Source organism: Rattus rattus, chromosome 1 (genome assembly GCF_011064425.1).
Source record: "Rattus rattus isolate New Zealand chromosome 1, Rrattus_CSIRO_v1, whole genome shotgun sequence".
Taxonomy (NCBI): Eukaryota; Metazoa; Chordata; class Mammalia; order Rodentia; family Muridae; genus Rattus; species Rattus rattus.
In genome coordinates this window covers 252,216,883-252,238,481 of record NC_046154.1, presented here as the reverse complement: position 1 = coordinate 252,238,481, position 21,599 = coordinate 252,216,883, and the positions used below count along the sequence as shown (strand labels likewise).

At 44.0% G+C, this 21,599-nt stretch overlaps 1 protein-coding gene across 3 annotated transcripts in view; it reads left to right on the top strand.

Annotated features, from left to right (window-relative positions):
* Positions 1–21,094, top strand: part of Tcf20 (transcription factor 20) — a 99,922-nt gene extending 78,828 nt beyond the window's left edge. For 2 of the 3 annotated variants that reach the window (XM_032918570.1, XM_032918567.1), the window contains exons 3-5: positions 6,562–6,655; positions 13,783–13,832; positions 19,775–21,094. In XM_032918570.1, coding sequence (XP_032774461.1) covers positions 6,562–6,655; positions 13,783–13,832; positions 19,775–19,792 — 162 coding nt within the window. In that variant the 3' untranslated portion in view covers positions 19,793–21,094. Of the gene's footprint in view, positions 1–6,561; positions 6,656–13,782; positions 13,833–14,830; positions 14,954–19,774 lie in introns of all 3 variants that reach the window. The other variant, XM_032918562.1, reaches the window with a different exon arrangement.
* Positions 21,095–21,599: the final 505 nt, after the last annotated feature.

The window sequence follows — 21,599 nt, the reverse complement described above, 5'->3', positions numbered from 1 at the left end:
CTACAAAGGACAGAGCAACTGGTGTTGAAGTAGGAAGAGGACAGGCATCCATGTTCCAGCCCCTTGTTTTCTCTGCTTTGATTTGTAAATGAGTGATAAAAGGCTGCTTTATGGGTGATTGTTCACTTTTTGGTCTGTAGGACATGTGTAGTGTGTCATTGGCCTGTAGTTATCTTGGGTGACATAACTGGTTCTGATCCAGCCACTATTTTAAGTCTGGATTGATGCATACAATACTGACCATTTCTGTGAGGTGAGCACTGTTAGTACTGTCCTTAAGGGTGGATTCAATAAAGGTTAGGAAATTGGCAGGTCAGACATAGCAAGGCAGTGGGAGAGTCACTTACAAAGTAGTTAATTTAGATTGTAGAGTCTGTGCACTTAACCCTTCCTTGCTCAACACGTCAGATAATAGTCTCTTTCTGTATCAGTTATGGAATGTTGACTATAAGTTGTGAAAGTAATTGAAAAAGCAGAAGAGAGAGAACGAGTATGCATGCATACATGTGCTCATCTGTCTGAATGTCTTTCTGTCTGTGTTGTCCTGTAAAAGTCTGGATATGGGCAATTCTTGGGTTGGTTGGGTTAGTGCTCAACAGTGTCACAATAAGTCCAAGTCTCTCATCTTCCCACTCTGTTGTCCCTGCAGATGGACTGGCTTTGTCAGGATTGGCTTGTGTTATTGATTAGATGGCTGTTACAGATCCTGTTGTTTGTACTCAAGGGAGGCTGAGCAAGATGGTCTGGTTTTCTGCTTGGTTGGTTGGTTGGTTGGTTGGTTGGTTGGTTGGTTGGTTGGTTGGTTGGTTGATTTTGTTTTGAGACAGGGTCTTACTGTGTATCTCTGACTGTTCTGGAACTCACTGTGTAGACCAGTGAACTGAAATTTCATGCTCACCTGAAATTCAGAGATCTGCCTGCCTCTGCCTCCAGAATGTTGCTGTTTTCATCTTGTCCATATTTAATGGCAAAACTTTGGCAGAAGCCCCTTTGCTTGTATAGACTTTCTAGAGTTCTTGATGCACCCATTTTCATTGACTATCATGAACTGATATTCATCCTCTAAGATGGAGAGGGCCTAAAACTGAAACCCTCTGGATAAATGATTACTTGGGTACCTTGTGTAAGAAAGGTAGATTAGTAGGAACAGCTGAAGTCTGCCACTGATAGATCGGCTGTCTTCTGTTTCTTTGGTTTGGTGATAAAGCCTTTTTTTCTGAAGGAGGCATAGACAGTAGATAACCTGGAGATTCTACAAGTGCTCTTAACTGTCCTTGGTTTACTCCAGGCTAAATGATCTTTGCTTCCTTCTCATTTACTGCTTATTGATACCCAAAAGGATCTTGGTGTTCTGAAAGGGAGGCATTTGTCTCCAAGAGACATTCTTACCTGTGACCTAATGCTAGGTCCTGCCCCTCTGATACTTTACTTATCCAACCTGTCCAGTGGACATGTGCAGGTGCTACCACGCGAATGCCCTACTCCATATTCGTAGCTATTTCATCCTGACAGCGTGGTGAACAGTTAAGCTCCATGGTTGCCAGTGTTCTGGGAGCTTAGCCAGCTCAGAAGTAAGGGTTTAAGGAGCACACATATTTCATTTTTCATAGAAGCAGGAACAAACACCTACTATGTCTTCTGGTTAGCTTTCCTACTGGGTCATGGCCACACCCAGGAAACCTGAATAATCTGCATCTTTCTTTCCTTAGTAGGGCCACATGTGGTGTGTTTTGATAATGTTAATAGGATAGAGTGTGAGCCACATCAAGGTGACAACAGAAGTGTGCCCTGCGTTAAGAGTATCTGACCATATAAGGAGGAGCACTGCAGTCAGAGAGTAGTGTACCATATAAGGAGGAGCACTGCAGTCAGAGAGTAGTGTACCATATAAGGAGGAGAACTGCAGTCAGAGAGTAGTGTATCATATAAGGAGGAGCACTGCAATCAGAGAGTAGTGTACCATATAAGGAGAGCACTGCAGTCAGAGAGTAGTGTACCATATAAGGAGCAATGAAAGCAGAGTAGTGTATCATATAAGGAGGAGCACTGCAGTCAGAGAGTAGTGTATCATGTAAGGAGGAGCACTGCAATCAGAGAGTAGTGTACCATATAAGGAGGAGCACTGCAGTCAGAGAGTAGTGTACCATATAAGGAGGAGCACTGCAGTCAGAGAGTAGTGTACCATATAAGGAGGAGCACTGCAGTCAGAGAGTAGTGTACCATATAAGGAGGAGCACTGCAGTCAGAGAGTAGTGTATCATATAAGGAGGAGCACTGCAGAGAGTAGTGTATCATGTAAGGAGGAGCACTGCAATCAGAGAGTAGCGTACCATGTAAGGAGGAGCACTGCAATCAGAGAGTAGTGTACCATATAAGGAGGAGCACTGCAATCAGAGAGTAGTGTATCATGTAAGGAGGAGCACTGCAATCAGAGAGTAGCGTATCATGTAAGGAGGAGCACTGCAATCAGAGAATAGTGTACCATATAAGGAAGAGCACTGCAATCAGAGAGTAGTGTATCATGTAAGGAGGAGCACTGCAATCAGAGAGTAGTGTACCATGTAAGGAGGAGCACTGCAGTCAGAGAGTAGTGTACCATATAAGGAGGAGCACTGCAATCAGAGAGTAGTGTATCATATAAGGAGGAGCACTGCAGTCAGAGAGTAGTGTACCATATAAGGAGGAGCACTGCAATCAGAGAGTAGTGTACCATATAAGGAGGAGCACTGCAATCAGAGAGTAGTGTACCATATAAGGAGGAGCACTGAGAGTAGTGTATCATGTAAGGAGGAGCACTGCAATCAAAGAGTAGTGTACCATATAAGGAGGAGCACTGCAATCAGAGTAGTGTACCATATAAGGAAGAGCACTGCAATCAGAGAGTAGTGTATCATGTAAGGAGGAGCACTGCAGTCAGAGAGTAGCGTACCATATAAGGAGGAGCACTGCAATCAGAGAGTAGTGTACCATATAAGGAGGAGCACTGCAGTCAGAGAGTAGTGTACCATATAAGGAGGAGCACTGCAGTCAGAGAGTAGTGTAACATGTAAGGAGGAGCACTGCAGACAGAGAGTAGTGAATCATATAAGGGGGAGCACTGCAGAGAGTAGTGTATCATGTAAGGAGGAGCACTGCAGTCAGAGAGTAGCGTACCATGTAAGGAGGAGCACTGCAATCAGAGAGTAGTGTACCATATAAGGAGGAGCACTGCAATCAGAGAGTAGTGTATCATATAACTGCAATCAGAGAGTAGTGTATCATATAAGGAGGAGCACTGCAATCAGAGAATAGTGTACCATATAAGGAAGAGCACTGCAATCAGAGAGTAGTGTATCATGTAAGGAGGAGCACTGCAATCAGAGAGTAGTGTACCATGTAAGGAGGAGCACTGCAGTCAGAGAGTAGTGTACCATATAAGGAGGAGCACTGCAATCAGAGAGTAGTGTATCATATAAGGAGGAGCACTGCATCAGAGAGTAGTGTACCATATAAGGAGGAGCACTGCAATCAGAGAGTAGTGTACCATATAAGGAGGAGCACTGCAATCAGAGAGTAGTGTACCATATAAGGAGGAGCACTGCAATCAGAGAGTAGTGTACCCATATAAGGAAGAGCACTGCAATCAGAGAGTAGTGTATCATATAAGGAGGAGCACTGCAATCAGAGAGTAGTGTACCATATAAGGAGGAGCACTGCAGTCAGAGAGTAGTGTACCATATAAGGAGGAGCACTGCAGTCAGAGAATAGTGTACCATATAAGGAGGAGCACTGCAGTCAGAGAGTAGTGTACCATGTAAGGAGGAGCACTGCAATCAGAGAGTAGTGTACCATGTAAGGAGGAGCACTGCAATCAGAGAGTAGTGTACCATGTAAGGAGGAGCACTGCAGTCAGAGAGTAGTGTACCATGTAAGGAGGAGCACTGCAATCAGAGAGTAGTGTATCATATAAGGAGGAGCACTGCAGTCAGAGAGTAGTGTATCATATAAGGAGGAGCACTGCAATCAGAGAGTAGTGTACCATATAAGGAGGAGCACTGCAATGAGAGAGTAGTGTACCATATAAGGAGGAGCACTGCAATCAGAGTAGTGTATCATGTAAGGAGGAGCACTGCAATCAAAGAGTAGTGTACCATATAAGGAGGAGCACTGCAATCAGAGTAGTGTACCATATAAGGAAGAGCACTGCAATCAGAGAGTAGTGTATCATGTAAGGAGGAGCACTGCAGTCAGAGAGTAGCGTACCATATAAGGAGGAGCACTGCAATCAGAGAGTAGTGTACCATATAAGGAGGAGCACTGCAGTCAGAGAGTAGTGTACCATATAAGGAGGAGCACTGCAGTCAGAGAGTAGTGTATCATATAAGGAGGAGCACTGCAGAGAGTAGTGTATCATGTAAGGAGGAGCACTGCAATCAGAGAGTATAAGGAGGAGCACTGCAATCGTACCATATAAGGAGGAGCACTGCAATCAGAGAGTAGTGTATCATGTAAGGAGGAGCACTGCAATCAGAGAGTAGCGTATCATGTAAGGAGGAGCACTGCAATCAGAGAATAGGGTACCATATAAGGAAGAGCACTGCAATCAGAGAGTAGTGTACCATGTAAGGAGGAGCACTGCAATCAGAGAGTAGTGTACCATGTAAGGAGGAGCACTGCAATGAGAGAGGAGCGTACCATATAAGGAGGAGCACTGCAATCAGAGAGTAGAGTACCATATAAGGAGGAGCACTGCAGTCAGAGAGTAGTGTACCATATAAGGAGGAGCACTGCAATCAGAGAGTAGTGTACCATATAAGGAGGAGCACTGCAATCAGAGAGTAGTGTATCATATAAGGAGGAGCACTGCAATCAGAGAGTAGTGTATCATATAAGGAGGAGCACTGCAATCAGAGAGTAGTGTACCATATAAGGAGGAGCACTGCAATCAGAGAGTAGTGTATCATATAAGGAGGAGCACTGCAATCAGAGAGTAGTGTCATATAAGGAGGAGCACTGCAGTCAGAGAGTAGTGTACCATATAAGGAGGAGCACTGCAGTCAGAGAGTAGTGTACCATATAAGGAGGAGCACTGCAATCAGAGAGTAGTGTACCATATAAGGAGGAGCACTGCAGTCAGAGAGTAGTGTATCATGTAAGGAGGAGCACTGCAATCAGAGAGTAGCGTACCATATAAGGAGGAGCACTGCAATCAGAGAGTAGTGTACCATGTAAGGAGGAGCACTGCAATCAGAGAGTAGTGTACCATGTAAGGAGGAGCACTGCAGTCAGAGAATAGCGTACCATATAAGGAGGAGCACTGCAATCAGAGAGTAGTGTACCATGTAAGGAGGAGCACTGCAGTCAGAGAGTAGTGTATCATATAAGGAGGAGCACTGCAATCAGAGAGTAGTGTATCATATAAGGCGGAGCACTGCAATCAGAGAGTAGTGTATCATATAAGGAGGAGCACTGCAATCAGAGAGTAGTGTACCATATAAGGAGGAGCACTGCAATCAGAGAGTAGTGTACCATATAAGGAGGAGCACTGCAGTCAGAGAGTAGTGTACCATGTAAGGAGGAGCACTGCAATCAGAGAGTAGTGTATCATGTAAGGAGGAGCACTGCAGTCAGAGAGTAGTGTATCATGTAAGGAGAAGCACTGCAATCAGAGAGTAGTGTATCATGTAAGGAGGAGCACTGCAATCAGAGAGTAGTGTATCATGTAAGGAGGAGCACTGCAATCAGAGAATAGTGTATCATTATAAGGAGGAGCACTTCAGTCAGAGAGTAGTGTATCATATAAGGAGGAGCACTGCAATCAGAGAGTAGTGTACCATATAAGGAGGAGCACTGCAATTAGAGAGTAGTGTACCATATAAGGAGGAGCACTGCAGTCAGAGAATAGTGTACCATATAAGGAGGAGCACTGTAATCAGAGAGTAGTGTATCACTTGGTCAGAAACTCACGGCAGCTTTCCTAGTATATTTAAAATAGGATTCATGTACAAAAATAGCATTTACATACAGGAACCCATATTTTCTGGAAAGAAAAATATACTTGTATTGGGCATTTGAGATAAGTGGATCAAAATTAAAAATAAAAATCTTACAAATATAAAAGCTAGAAACCAAATCCCACTTTCAATTATAAAAGGTTTCTATATGTGTGTGTATATATCTACCTTAACTCTCCTCCTACACAAGATTTCTATGTAGAAATAGAAGCAGGATCTACAGACAGCACATGATAGCAGGAAGAAATTTCAGTAGATCAGGGAGTGGGTAAAATAGGCAGGTTTGGGCACCATACCCACAGATATGTCTGCCACGTAAGAGTGTCACTTGCCCTGGTGTGTTTTGTTTGATTTGAGGTCATTCATGAGGCTTAGCCTTAAAACAGTCTGCTGGGTCTCTTCCATTGTGTGGTCAGCAAGTGGTGGTGAGAGATCTACCAACCTATCCTACCACCACCGATCCCTCCAACCACAAAGGCCATGCTGAGGTCGAGCTAATGAGGCACGGGGAAGTCCTGTAAGAGAAAGTCTAGTGTGAAGTTACTAACGTGCCTTATCTTCCTTTCAGAAATGCTCCCACTGCCAGGAAGCTGGCGCTACTCTGGGCTGCTACAACAAAGGCTGCTCCTTCCGATACCATTACCCGTGTGCCATTGACGCAGGTGAGCTGGGACCATGATCATTATCTCTCCTTCTGTATATTGCTATTGTCTCCCTTATTTCTCTTCTATTTGTAAGTTCTTACTACAATGGCAGCAATTAAAATACCCATTTTGTTCATCTAATTCATGTATGAACTACCTACTTAGGAGTAGATACAATTCAGTAGTTCTTGTATGTTTGTGGAGTCTAGCGGCCATTACTCCAGTATGTTGAGCATTTAAGCTTTCATCAGTTGTAAAACATTAACACCTTCCTTCCCTCACTCCAGCGGCTGGCAGTTAGATATTCACTTTGTTTCAGTAGGTGTGCCTCGTTCAGGTAGTTCATATAAATGGAGTCGTGTGCTATTACTTAACATTTTGTGGCTGGGGTTTTCAGTTACAGTGTTTCTAAGGGTCATCCATGTAGCAGCATTTGTAACTTAGTACTTCGTTCATTTCCCCCGCCAAACTATCTGCTATACAGGACATGCCAATCAGATCCACCTTTCATCAGTTGATAGCTGTGGGGTTTGTTTCACTTCTGTGAGTCATGTCACCATAGAACAGTTACATACAATAATTCCATGTTTAACCTTTAGTGTAATAGCCATATGGTTTTCCAAAACATACACACTTTACATTCCCACCAACAATGTATTAGGATTCCAATTTCTCAATATTCTTAGCAAACATAATTACACTGTAGACATCCCAGGGAGCTGGGGTGCTATATTGATATAGTTGGACTTTGTACTTCTCTAATGATGTTGAACATCTTTCTATGTCCATATTGGCCATTTGTGCAGCTTCTAGGGAGAAGTGTCTATTTCAGTTCTCTGCCCGTTGTTAAATTGTTGTTTTATTTCTTTTGTCCCCCTGACCAGATAGATCCATGGATCACAAACACTTTTGGAAGTGTTTGTTTCCCTCTCCCTCTCTCCTCTCCTCTCCCTCTCCCTCTCCCTCTCCCTCTCCTCTCCCTCTCCCTCTCCCTCTCCTCTCCTCTCCCTCCTCTCCCTCTCCTCTCCCTCTCCCTCTCTCTCTGAGACAGGGTCTCATATAGCCTAAGTGGCTACCAACTTATGTAGTCAAGGATGATCCTGAACTCTTGATCCTCCTGTCTCTACTTCCCTAGTACTGAGATTACAGGTGTACACTGCCATGCCTAATTTACATAATAATGACAGGCTACTTGACATTGTTCATGCTAGACAAGTGCTCTGTCCCCAGTAAAAGTTTGCTTTTGATGAAATCTTACTTTTTTCTTTTGGTATTATCTCAAGTAATAATCACCTAGTCCAACGTGGGGGTTTGATGTCTTTTTTTTCTAAGAGTTTTATAGTTTTAGACCTTTTATTTTAGTCTTTGACCATTTTGTGGAGTGTCAGTTCAGAGCTGTTCTTTTGTGAGCAGCTGTGCAGTGGTCTTAACTCTACTTACAGAATAATCTTCCATCACTCGTGAAGTGATTCTGGCACTTTGTTGAAAATCAGCTGACCACTGTGCATGGGGCTTTCTGGCCCCATCCAATATTCTACTATCACGATTACTATAGCTTGGCAGTAGGGTTTGAAATTGGGAATGATAGAATACTTACTTTAGTATGTGCAAGGTCCTGGGTTCAGTCTCCAAGTACCCCCCGAGCCCCCAACTCCCAACCCCCTAACCCTCATCCCAAATAGGAGCAAGAGATTTGGAAAGATTGTACCTTCCCCCCAAGATTGTTCTGACTATACTGGATCCATCCCTCTTTGTTCCCTATGAAATTCAAAGTCAGTGTACCCATTTCTGCAAAAAGAAGACTTAAAATTTTGAGAGGGATTTCACTAATTCTGTAGATGAATTGGAAAGCACTGAAATATTAAGTTGTAGGAAAGTGGGTGGAACTGGAAACTATATTGAACAAAGTAACCCAGAGTTAAACAAATACGACACATTTTCTCACATGTAGATCTTAGATTCTAATGTAGTGTGTGTGTGTGTGTGTGTGTGTGTGTGTATGTGTATGTCTGTGTGTATGTCTGTCTGTGTGTGTGTATGTCTGTGTGTGTATGTGTATGTCTGTGTGTGTATGTGTATGTCTGTGTGTGTATGTGTATGTCTGTGTGTATGTGTATGTCTGTGTGTGTATGTGTATGTGTGTGTGTGTGTGTGTGTGTGTGTGTGTGTGTGTGTCTGGATGAGGGCATGGATATAAGTCACAAAATCGAAAAGTGGTTTAGCAGGGAGGGAAAGGAATTAGAAAGTGCTTGAAAGTGGAATACCTCTGGTTATTGATGGGGGAACAAGACAGATGGGCTAGAGAGACAGGAGAATCAACAGAAATAATACATGGAATGATATAACTGAACCTGTTTGTTTAGGGGAAGTTTCAGTGCATGTGGCGTACAAGGGGCAAGCTGCCTTGCTCTGGCACATTCTACCCCATGCCCTCGAGATGCTCTCACTGAACTTAGAGCTCACTATTTTGTTTTGAGTTGGGCTCCTGCTAGCAACCCCCCTGGCCCTCTGGTCACTGTTCCCCAACCCCCCTGGCCCTCTGGTCACTGTTCCCCAACCCCCTGGCCCTCTGGTCACTGTTCCCCAACCCCCCTGGTCCTCTGGTCACTGTTCCCCAACCCCCCTGGTCCTCTGGTCACTGTTCCCCAACCCCCCTGGTCCTCTGGTCACTGTTTCCCTCTAGCAATGGGTGTCCTCACTCTTCGTCCTGGTGGTTTTCTCTGTTGCTGTAATAAACCTTGACCAAAAACAACCTAGGGGAGGAAAGGAAAGGTTTTGTTTCCTTTTGTAAGTTTCAGATCATGGGCAGGAACTGAAGCACAGGCCACAGAGGAGTGCTGCTTACTGGTTTGCTGTTACAGCTTGCTCAGCTTCCTTTTTTTTTTTCCTTTGTGCCCCCCCTTTTCCTTTTTAACCTATTTTTATTTTATACATAAGAGCGTTTAGCCTATCTGTATGTCTGTATACTGTTTGTCCTTAGAGGTCAGAGGTAGATATTGGATCCCCTGGAACTGGAATTGCAGATGGTTGTAAGCCACCGTGTGATATGGGTGCTGGGAATCACAACCAGTGGTCTTAAGCACTGAGCTATCTCTACATTTTTTATTTTTTGAGATATATGCTCATGTAATCCAGCCTTGCCTCAAATCCACTATTATGAAGGATAAGCTTGAGTTGATTCTTCCCTTCATGCCCTTCCCTACTTGGCCTCATTCTCCCTGCTGACAAATTTTCGTGCTATCTAAAGTGTTCACCCTAGCTTGAGCTTGGGCAGTTAAATCTTCTTGAGTGAAGCAGTTGCTTTTCCTCATGTTGTTTGTAGTTACACGAGAACATCTGATTTCCTTCATTTGAAGCTTCTCTTAAATGGGGATTCCCAAGTGTTAAGTTTAGAGGGGGATAGTTTTGAATAGGGTCTTATACAATAAATGACTATCCCAGTCAGTGGCTGGGTATGCCGTGCTCTCCCATATAGACACTGTTCAGAAACAGAAGCTTGCATTCTTAGATGCAAGCTTTGACTTTGCCCTCTGAGCAAACTTTGACTCCAGTCAAACTCCATTTGTACCCTCAAGAATCAGCAGTGTTAACAGCCAAGTTCACAATAGCAAGGCCCTTGTGATTCTGTTCTTGGCTCCCAGTCTACAGTTTCTTAGGTGCAAAGCCCATTTCACAGTAGTGGAGATGCTGTCCACTCTCCTGGTCCAGGGTGATAGCTGCAACCATGTATGACTGTTGAGTACTTGAAATATGGATAGTGGGAGTATGCATACGTGTGTGTTTTCAAGACAGAATTCTCTGTGTAGCCCTGGCTGTCCTGAAACTTGCTCTGTAGGCCAAACTGCCTTGAACTCGGGAATCCACCTGCCTTTGCCTCCTGAGTTCTGGGATTAAAAGTGTACACCAAAACTACCTGTTGGAAATTTTAAATTTAAAGTCAAATAGCTGTGTATGACTCATGCCAGATAAGACTCAGAGCTACCCTAATAAAACTCAGGCAGTATAGTTGGATTCTTACGAAGGGCAGTGGGAACATCTTCTAATGGAAGCTTGCCAGACCACCTCTTCAAAAGCAAGACCTCCTCCATTGAGGGGTAAGTAAAAATGATGCCTGTTACTTTCTGTTCCAACCTGTCCTGTGCCAACACTTAGCAAAGTCACCTTTGCCTTCAAACTCAGAGGGCAAGGAGAGTAGTAACACTCTCTCCCACGGTGTATGGAGGTCGGATTTGCTCCTGGAGGCTGTTTTGTTGACTGGACCACTTTGTGAGTCTCTTCTAGCTCATGGGGTGATCTGACAGATCGATGCTTTGGCCCTGCCTTACGGGAATTCTGACTAGGCCATGTGGACTGCAAGATAGTTCCAGGACCGTAGAAAAAGTAAATCAGGTGGTTGTCACTGGCTAACATGTGGGGACTGGGCATCTGCCAGAGTCCTCAGATGGGATTTCACTGGAATTCTTTGTACTCTCTGTTCTTACCTCAGCACTAGGGAGGTTGATGCCATAGAGAATCTCCCCTGTAGCGTCTAGCTTCTGAGCTTTCTGCCTATGTCCTGACTTCTGCTAAAAATGAAATTATAGTCCCTGGTGATTCGCAGATTTGTATGAGGACAGAAAAGAGGAATTGTCTATTAGTGTGCTCAAAGGGCAGAGGTGTGCACATTCTGTAAGACTTCTTTAGGAGATTTCATCTCCAGAAGTAATATATATTTACATTGTTTTCTTTGTGACCTTTTTCTTTTGACTCAGAAAAAGCATTTTCTAACTTTAGGAAACATTTTAGTAACGGACACTCACAACTAGTCACACTGTTCTGTCACTGAGGACAAATGAAGTACCTGTGTCTTTCTAATGGTCTTTTGCAACTGACTCAGTCTCTATCACTGGTGGTTTTGTAACCCTTGTGCCATTATGGTGGTCAAGCTTCACAAGTTCCATGTTTGAACTGGGCCTAGAAACTGGCGGCACAGCACTGCTGGAGCTCAGGTGAAGAGAGTGCTTTCCTGAACTCCAGGTGTCTGTCTCCTGCTGTTGATAAACTCCCTGGCAGATTGGAGTAGCAGGGGTCTTGATCATGCTGTGTGCTGGTAGATTTTAAATGAACACATTTCATTTACTGCTGTGCCAGTTTCATGCTGGAGGAGAGGGGCCTGGACGTAGTGACAACTGGCAGGTCTTTGGGCCTTGATTTAAGAAAGCTGATAGCCTACTCTGTAGGTACGCTGTAGATAAGGTGACCTGAGACTCCAGAGGCAGATAATACTAGTGAGCCAAGTTCTACTACTGCCTTACTGATTTGTGTAGGACCCTGGGGGTCTGAGAAGTTTGCATCTATGTGTTCCTCGGCTTCTTATGTACTATTACACTTAAAATACGTTACTTTATAGGCTGCTAATCTGGATTTCATTTAAACGTTAAATAGCAAACTTAATGAGGTAAGTGCCGTGGCTTCCTCTTGCTGTAGTGCCTGAGAGCTCTCTGAGAATGTGTGATCCGTATTTATTAACATTCTGCCACCGTGTCCTGCATCGGTGACCTGGCTGTCGGTCTGTCAGAGTTGTGATGCACAGAGTGAACTCATTAATTAGATTTATCTGCCCTGCCCCACACACTGCCGCCTTTGTACAATAAAGCTGGACTCCTTGGCGGCACACATATTCCTACTGCCATTAGGAATGCTGTCACCGTGTTAAAAGTTGGAGTATATCATTTTTTTCCTCCAGGGATTAAAATCACCCCCACGGGACTTTATTTTCCCTCTGATGTGTTCAGTGTGGACTGTGTGATTATGACAGGAGTGTTTTCTATTGTGTCTCTGGAGGCTGTGGGATGCAGGTGACAGCAGGGATTCCTGGCCCGGTCACCTTTCTAACTTGAATACTGAGCTCTCTCAACAGAGGGAAAAAAGGGTCACCGTATTTCAAGTGGTTTTAAAGAGGCTCTGCATTGATCCTATACAGTTAGCAAAATACTATGTTGAAAATTAACTTTGATTGTTAAATATTGTCATTTTAGATGTACAGAGAAAAAATTTTTAAGATTCATTTATTTTAAGTATGCGAGTGCACTGTAGCTGTCTTCTGACACACCAGAAGAGCACATCAGATCTCATTACAGATGGTTGTGAGCCACTGTGTGGGTGCTGGGGATTGAACTCAGGTCCTCTTGAAGATCAGCAGTGCTCTTAACCTGAACCATCTCTAGTCCAAGAAAAAAATTTTAATGGAAACCACCTATTTTCTTCAAGAGAGCCAGCCATTGATACATTTTTGTAGAATTCTTTTAAGGCTTTTCTTTTAATGAATATAAAACATTTGAATGAAATTTAAAGTTTACTTACACGTTTGTGTGTCCTGGTTGTTGGGGGTGATTTTTGTATCACAATACCATGGTTATTTACCCATAGCATCAGCCACTTTAAGACACTAGGGTTTGTTGTGTTTTGTGACTGATGCTATCTATGTTAATACACCGTGGATTATTTTGGATGTCACTAATGTTTTCCTATTAGGAACTACAGTGTGGTCTAAGAAGCAAAGACTAAGAGGAAAACAATTGTGTGTCTAAGACACAGATCCAAATGATGTTAAACGTTCAATGACTTGAACTCCAGGCACAGGGCTGGAGAGATGGCAGAAGGTTGGAGAGATAACTCAGTAGTTAAGAGGTCCTGAGTTCAAATTCCTGCAACCACAAGGTGGCTCACAACCATCTGTAATGGGATCTGATGCCCTCTTCTGGTGTGTCTGAAGACAGCAACAGTGCACTTATGTATAATGAATAAATAAATCTTTAAAAAAAAAAAGCAAGAAATCAATCAATCAATCCAGGCAGAGCCAAAGCTTCTGGAAGTCCTGTATCTTGAGGGGAGGCTAGGGTTCCCAGCCACCATGTGAGCACTCCATGGCAATTCCCTGGATAATTACTAAACAACAAACTAGGGGGAAATAAATACATCCAGTGGCATCTGGCTTTTCCACAAGTACAGTGTTATATATAAATAAAGAGTGTTGCATATATACATTTGGGATTAAGAAGGAAATACATCAGTATTGAGGCCCCTTACATTCATGTGTATCTGTTCAGCCAGTATAGCCATACTAAGTTAAGCATAGATTCTAATGTGACTTTCTTGTTTTATAGATTGTTTGCTGCATGAGGAGAATTTCTCGGTGAGGTGCCCCAAGCACAAGGTGAGTCACAGACTCCTGAATCTATCTCAGTGGGGCTGACTATGTAGCTGGGAAACAGGGGTAAGACCCAGGCATTGGAAGACTTCACCTGTGCCTGTCCCAACATGTACTTGTAGCTGTAGCTCTCTCCTGGCCTTAGGAAGGAGAGTGTCACTGAACTGAATGACTCCCTGGGGAATGGGCCCAATAGCCTTCGTGGTAGGTTGGGAAGAGGTATTTTTTTTTTTTTTTTTAGGGAATGTCTGTTTTTTAGGAGAAATTAAAATATCAGGCCCAATGAAATTGTTACTGCTTTCTACTTCAGTTTAGTAGAACTCCATCCAGTTTGTGGATCTGGTTAATGAGCTGGTGCAAGGCCTGGTCTAGAAACATTTCTCATACGAGTAAGTAGGGCTGACTCCAGAGCCTGGGAGAAGCCCTCATCCTCTCTCAAGTAGCAGAAGCAGCCCAGCAGTGTATAGGTGATGACTGCTGCCCGCCCATTTCCCAGTGTCTTGATGCTCCCTTCCTTTAGGAAAGGTGAAGAAATGGGACTAGTAACCTATTTCTGAGGTAGAACAGAAAGCTTGGGATGGTATGAAGGAGGAGGGATGCTGCCCCTGTTTCCTGTACTTGGACCTGTGTAGCTGAGGTCACACTGACACCTGGTGGCCATTGACCACCCAGTCCCCAGATAGGGCCATAAAATATACTAAAGGAATCTTTAGAGGACTGTCCTCAGAATGTTCCTGAGCGCTTATGCTTGCTTTTAAGAATAATCCTCAGAGATGGGTCTCAGGATCAAACAGTATTTTTACTTTTATTTTTACTTATAATCGACATTTTACCTCAGAAAGTCCAGTCTGGGTGCCTCCTGTTTGTCATTCAGTACTGACTCTGCTTTTTATTTCCTTTTCCATGTGCCATTCCTGTCCTTACGTCTACCCTTCCTGGTTCCCACACACTGTATTTCCTGTTCTGTCCCTTTTGTCTTGTCTCTTGGCTTTGGCCGGCATCAGCCTCCCCTTCCATGCCCTCTTCCCCCCTTGCAGAACAAGACCGCAAAAGGCAGCCTCAGCACAGAGCAGTCGGAGCGGGGGTGAGGGGGGAAGTGTGCACGTGGGAATGGACAGCAAGCACAGGTGAGTTGGGGCTGCTGAGCTCCTACCACCTCCTCACCCAGCTCCGTGTGTGGCTGGCCTCTTAATGGCTCCAGGCTGCACCACCAGCATTTAGTCGTGTGGATTAATAAAGCAAGAACACAACAGCTACTTATTTGTTAACTTGGCTTCCTGAGTGTCTGCAGGAAGGTGGTAGAGACCTCAGAACTATCCACTGCCAATTAGAGTCAGGACAACCTTTCCAAAGTTAGCTCGTTAGTGAAGAGCTGGCAAATGAACCTGTGAGTGACAATCCTAAAGGCAGAGCTTTGACGACAACCCTGTGGGAGCCTGGCATTTGACTCCTGCCTTAGAGGAGTCTAACTAGTGGGCACTTACAGAACAAAACACAACAAACCCCCTACATTTTGGTAGTGCTTTTATACTATTTTTTTAAAAGATTTATTTATTTGTTTGTTTGTTTATTATAAGTACACTGTAGCTGTCCTCAGACACACAAGAAGAGGGCATCAGATCTCATTACAGATGGTTGTGAGCCATCATGTGGTTGCTGGGATTTGAACTCAGGATCTCTGGAAGAGCAGTCAGTGCTCTTAACCATTGAGCCATCTCTCTAGCCCTATACTATGTTTTCTTTTGAAAAGAAAAAACAAACAGAATATTTTCCAAGTTTTCTTATTTGTAATCCTACCCCAGTACTGTGAAGAATTCCATTTTGTAAAAAGCACAAAGAGAAGGAAAATGAAGATCTATCAGACTTCATCATCCACTTTAATTATATTCTTAACGGTGTCAAGGAATTAAACTGATTGTGGTGAGTGTGGTCATACAGCCATGAGAATGCAGTTTAGAGGATATGGGCCCTAGAAGCTTGCTCCAACCTCTCTGCAGGCTATGCTACCAAGGGATGAGAACATGTAAGCTAGGAGAGCGGAACTTACATGGCAGAAGGCCTTTGGTGCCCCAGTGGGCAGAGATACCAGCTATCTGTTGTGAAGTATTCTCTGAGGGATAATTCTCTAAATGGAGTCCTCTGTTCCCACAACCACAACAGGCCTATTCTCTGCTGGGTAGGTTGTTTTCCCTGGTTAGACCAAAAACTAAGAGTTTTTGTCATTTTTCTGGAAAAATCATTGTAAATTTGAAGAATTGTTGCATTCATCTCAGAGTATTTGGTTTTCTCTCCTCCATGACAATGTTTGTTTAATTGGTGGTTCATTCACTGAGTTCAGAGGGGGCTGCTTGCTCCTACTGTGCCGTAGGCCTGAGTCAGATATGGGCTCCCCAGGCTCTGCATTGGCGATGCTGGGTGCTTCCTTGTAGTCCTCTTCTTTGCCTGCCTCTTCCAGGGAGCAGATTGGCAATGCCTGGACTAGAACCAAGTGAAAAGTGCATGAAAACCATTTATATGTTCTTGGGTCACAAGATCCTAACATGAAGACTGATGGACTTAACAAAAAGGCATTGTCAGCTCTGAATTTTAGAAGTTGCTGCTCTGTACAAGCTGTACACTTGTCCTTCTGGTATAAGTGCTATGCCCCTCAGGACAAAGTGGTAATCATACATGCATACATATGCACGCATATGTGCATACATACATGCACACATAACACATACATCATACGTGCAAACATACATGATCACATATATACACACATGCATACACATACCTACATGTATTCTCACGTGTGTGTGTTTTGAAGAACAGTTTACATTGGATTGGCCTTTAGTGGAACTCATGGACTAGGATGCCACTTAGGTAGACCCTGCAGTGTCTATGTCAGTGTCTCTCTACATTGGCCCAATGATTAGAGCCAAACTCTAAGTAGGCCGTGAGATATATTCTTGAAGTAAGTGTCTTTGAAGGCTTGGTCGAGGTGGAATACAAGTTCATTTGGAACTTGGTTTTCGTCTTGAATTCTAGCCTGAGTTTTAGAAATATGGACCTTGGTATCCCATCTGTTAGGAACCTTGGTCATCATTCCTACTCGTTCTTGGGCTCTTCCAGCTCTATTTCTGGACCTTGGACAGAATAGTGAGTTTTACTTCTGTCCTTCTTGGGCTGGTATCTGGTCATAATAGGCCTGACCCTCATGTGGGGTGGGCCTCAAGTTTGTTGGGGTTGTAGCAGGACAGAGCCCGTGTCCAGTCTTAATATCTGGAATATTCTTTTTATGTACTATTCCCACAATGTAATTTTTCCCCTCAATTTGTCTGTTCAGCTGTTAAATTGAGGTAAGTCAATATCCTTCCAATGCCAAACATTTGTTGAAACCTCATGGTCAAGGAGAGAACCATACCACTGTCCTCAGGGAACACTTATCCTCAGGATGGAGAGCCACCAAGTAATGGGAACCTCTACAAGGCAGGGAAGGGACAGTGAGTGTGCATATGTGTCCTGATCTGGTACCCCACTTTCTCACACAGAATGGTGAGGAAGGGGCTTTGGAACCGAGATTAAAGCCACTTAGTATCTCTATGCTTCTGTTTCTTATGTAAAGAAAGAAAAGTGATGAACTCAGGATTTGATAAGGCCTCAGCAAATACTAAGCCTTCCTCCGCTGTGTGCTTTCCAGCTGTGTGTTTCTTAGAGCTCTTCTGTCTAGCAGAGCATGCCCAGAGCTGGAGGATAGAAGATACTCTCTAGCATGTGGGGTTATGTACTTGTCCCTGCCAGGCTAAGACCACCTCCACCCATTTCTGGGGATGAGAAAGCATCATGGTAGGTCAGTGGTGTTAAGATTGTTATTCTCTGGCTACATCGCGGGTGTAGACAGGGACCATGGCTTCCCTACTAGCTCCTAAGATGCAGTAGACGGAACAGAAACCATTGTTTGAAGTGATGCTCTGTCCTGGGTGCTAGGAGTAGCACCTACCCACATGCCCTACACAGAACAGCCATGTAAAGGACGACATCCTCCCTTTTCCTTCTCAACAGCATGTAGCCCATCCACAGATGAATAAGTGTCACCCCAACCCTAGGTTTATCCAGGGAAGTGCTTCTGGGATTACATCTCCAAAAGGGGCGGGGACCCTTATATCCTAAGTTGATATGTAGTTAGAATTAAATCTCTTTCAACTCTTCCCTCTTTAGGTAGGGATCACATGTGAGCTTCAGAGAGGGAGTTTGCCTCTGAATCCTGGCACAGTTGAGCTGAGTGATGCCTATTGCTGTCGAGTGAGTCAGGTTGAGAGTTTGAATAGAGGGATACAAAGGAGACCCTCTCAGGTTCAGGCCATAGGGTATGTTGGGAAAGTCCAGAGAGAAACCCAGTGCTCTACCTGCCGAGCGTCAAGAAGCTCGTTGATTTGTAGTTGTGAAGATAGAACTCAAGTTGTAGGCAAGAGCTCTTTCTACTGAGCTACCTTCTAGACAAACCGTCTTTAGTGATGACCATCCAAGTGCTGTGATTACAGACAGTAGCCTCATGCCCAGTGAGATTTAAAGAACCTCTTCAGGTTGGAGTGACACAGAACTCACTTGACATAAGCCTGTGGGCTAGCTCCCTCCTCTGAGCCATGTGTCATGCAATGAAGCACAATATCTGGAATCTAGTTAGCAAAGGATTGAGTTCCTGTAAACCTTGATCATACATCAAACTAGCCACATGCTTTGGGCTGCAAGTGTCACCTCTCTGAAGAACGTGAGCTTCTTCATCTTGAAGATGGATTTCCAGGTACCTTTGTACCATCATAAGACACCTACATTTCCAGAGCTGGAGCCTGGGTGGTAGTATATACACTGTCTCTGCAGAAGCTCTTCCTCCTTACTGATGTTTGCTGTAAAGCACTTAGCAAGGGCAGATGTATATGTGTGCTTCTGAATGGCACATTCTCCATTCCTGGACACGTACCAGCCTTCTCAGCTATTGCTTATTGATGAGTTCTGTGGAAGCAGTTATTACACAGAGGGCCTATGTTTTCCTGAAGTTTGTTGGTGGCGATAGCAGGAGAGGCTTGAACAAGAGACAAAAAGAAATACCAAGAGAGACAGATGCAGAAAGTGCAGTGATTAGCAGAAAGCAAGGATGAGGGTGACTTGCCATCAACAGCGACTTTTGGTGTAATTTTTCTGGACTAATTCTTTGGAAACTAATGTGTCTTCCCTGAGCCCTTCCCACATAAGGCAAACCATGAGACACTCCTCAGTCTCCTGAACGAACAGTCTATTTGCCCTACATGGGTCATAAGAACAACTTGCAACCAGAAATGATGGATGAGAGAAGTCGCTGGGCCTCTTGAGTACCTCAGGTTCCTGAAGAACTAGCAGAATTAAAACTTCCAGCTCTATGCAAGCTCCAGAAAAATGGGCTAGGGCCTGTCCAACCTCCCCATCAGAGGCTCTGAGAAGTCTTATTTGCATAAAGAACAGAGTCAACTGGAGACAGATGAGAATAGTTGTGAGATGATCTTTCCATAATTTGGGGGTGGGTACTCTAGGTCTCAGTAACAACAGAATACTCTTAGCCACTTTCATGAGGACTGAGACTGGCCACAGGTTGCTGAGCCAACCACAGACCCCCTCAGTGCTTACTAAGCTGGCAAGATTCATACATGGACTCTGAAACAGGGCCCAGCCGTGGAGGTCAAGGAATACTCCTGTCTTGGCCCCTTCCATGTAAGGCCCAGTCTCTTGTATCACTCCCGCCTTAACCAATGTTTGGTTCAAAGCCACATGAGAGTGGAGGCATTGAGCTTGAATGTGTTCAGAATCAGCAGCCATCTCCAGAAAGGGCTGAGGGTAAGATCCCTGTTGAAATCCATATTTTCTCATTGCTGCAGCAGCTGTGCTGAGACAACATGGAACTTCATAGCACCCAGTGCCTACTGTTTGTTTTCCAGGTGAGACTGTGGAGATGAGAAGGTGGTGGACACACTTGTTGGAATGGAATCCTCCTGCTGTGCAACCACACCCCACTCTGCCCTGCCCTGCACCCCGCTGCGCCTGCCCATGCCAGCACTTCCCTCCTATGTTCTCACATCACACTCAAACTGGTGACACCACAGGAAAAGAAAGACACAAGATGTTGGAATGGCTGTTTCCATGGACACAATCTCCATAGTGACAATGTGGGGAGGGGGGAGGGGTGGGCTGATGGGGAAACGGGGAGTTAAAAGGGAGGGATAAAAAATATATATATATAAATCTATTTTTAGTCTGGAAAGACTTTGTTTAAATGAAAGGTGCGCTATCCCTTTTGATTCTATTTTAAAATTATCTAGTTAACTCAAAATTTGTTCCAATGACAATGAAATTTAAATGTGAAATTGAACTGAACAAACTCATCTCATAAAGGATGGGGTGTGGCTTTGATCCTTAGCTTGTCTCACAACAATTCAGTGAACACTAGGCCCAGGACTGAAAGAGCAGACAGACAAATGACAACCACCCTTCCCTTGGTCAGAATCTGTCTCACCAGGAAAGTTTGGGGGAGGGGGCAGAATGGGGATGGTCATTTTCAAAAGTGCGGGGAATGATGTTTAAACACAAAAATAAATGTTTTCCTTTCCAGAAACACTATTTATTTTTATTTTATTTTTTTTTTATTTTTTGTGGGGGTGGGGAGTGGGGTGGTAGTGGTGAAATTGGCAGTTGCCCCTACGTCATGGCTGTCTCCTGGAGCACTGTGGCCCCACCAAGTAGGTAGAGAAGCTCCATAGCAACAGCTGTACCGCGGAGTGTTTATCTCTGGCGCCCTTTCCTTGGCACATTCCACGTAGCTGGGACCCTTGGGAGCCCACAGGGCCCATGGAAACCATGAAGGCCCAGGCCTCTGCTGCTGAAACAAGCAGGGTCTGGGAGAGAACTGTGGTGTGGGCCATGTGGGTGGACTAAGCTGACCGGAGCCAGCCACTTTAACACTTCTTTATTGCTTTCATTTTCAGAGTGGAAAGGGGCTTGTCAGATTCATGGCCCATGCTACAGGATTCTTTATGTTGTATTGTTTTAATTTGTAAATGTATAATTTTTAAATATATGAGTTTTAAAAAAAGAAAAAAGTACAAAAAAACCTTGTTAAGGCCTTAAGAAGGGATATGTGCATCTTTCGGGGTCACTCTGCCGTGGGGATAAAATAGCTGTTTTACAAACAGTTTTATTTAAAAAAACAAAAATCAAAAAAAATTCAAAAGAAAAACGTAATAAACTTCATTTTAACCTTGTGTCCTTTTTCATTTACTCTAAGTGAATGTGTCTCTTCCTTTTCCAGGATGGGCCTCCCATGGGGTCTTTGGCTTTTATTCCCCAGAGGTGTCACCATCAGTCCAGATCCCTTAGTTCCCTTTCCTCTGGAAGGCTGGGTGGGTGGTCCTTGCCAGCAGAACCTGGATCCAAACACCAGGGTCTTTGCCTCCTGGGGTTCTGACTTTCTGAAGTTGACATATTCTCAATCAGCATTAATTTTAAGGATTGTTAATTTTAAGGATGCAGTATCAATGAATTTTTTTTTTTAAAGAAAACAAATATTGGAAATAGTGTTTTGAGTTGGAAGTAAGCTAAATGAGTTCTAGTGTGCTCATCAGTTTGGGGCTGCAGAAATGGCAGGTTAATTTTGCTTTAATGGGTGTATCAAGCAGTGTGGTCCATTTCTCATCACACCCATGTGGATGGTGGAATGAGCGTTGAGTGGTGTGTGGGACTATGCTCAGGTCAGGCAACTGAACAAGG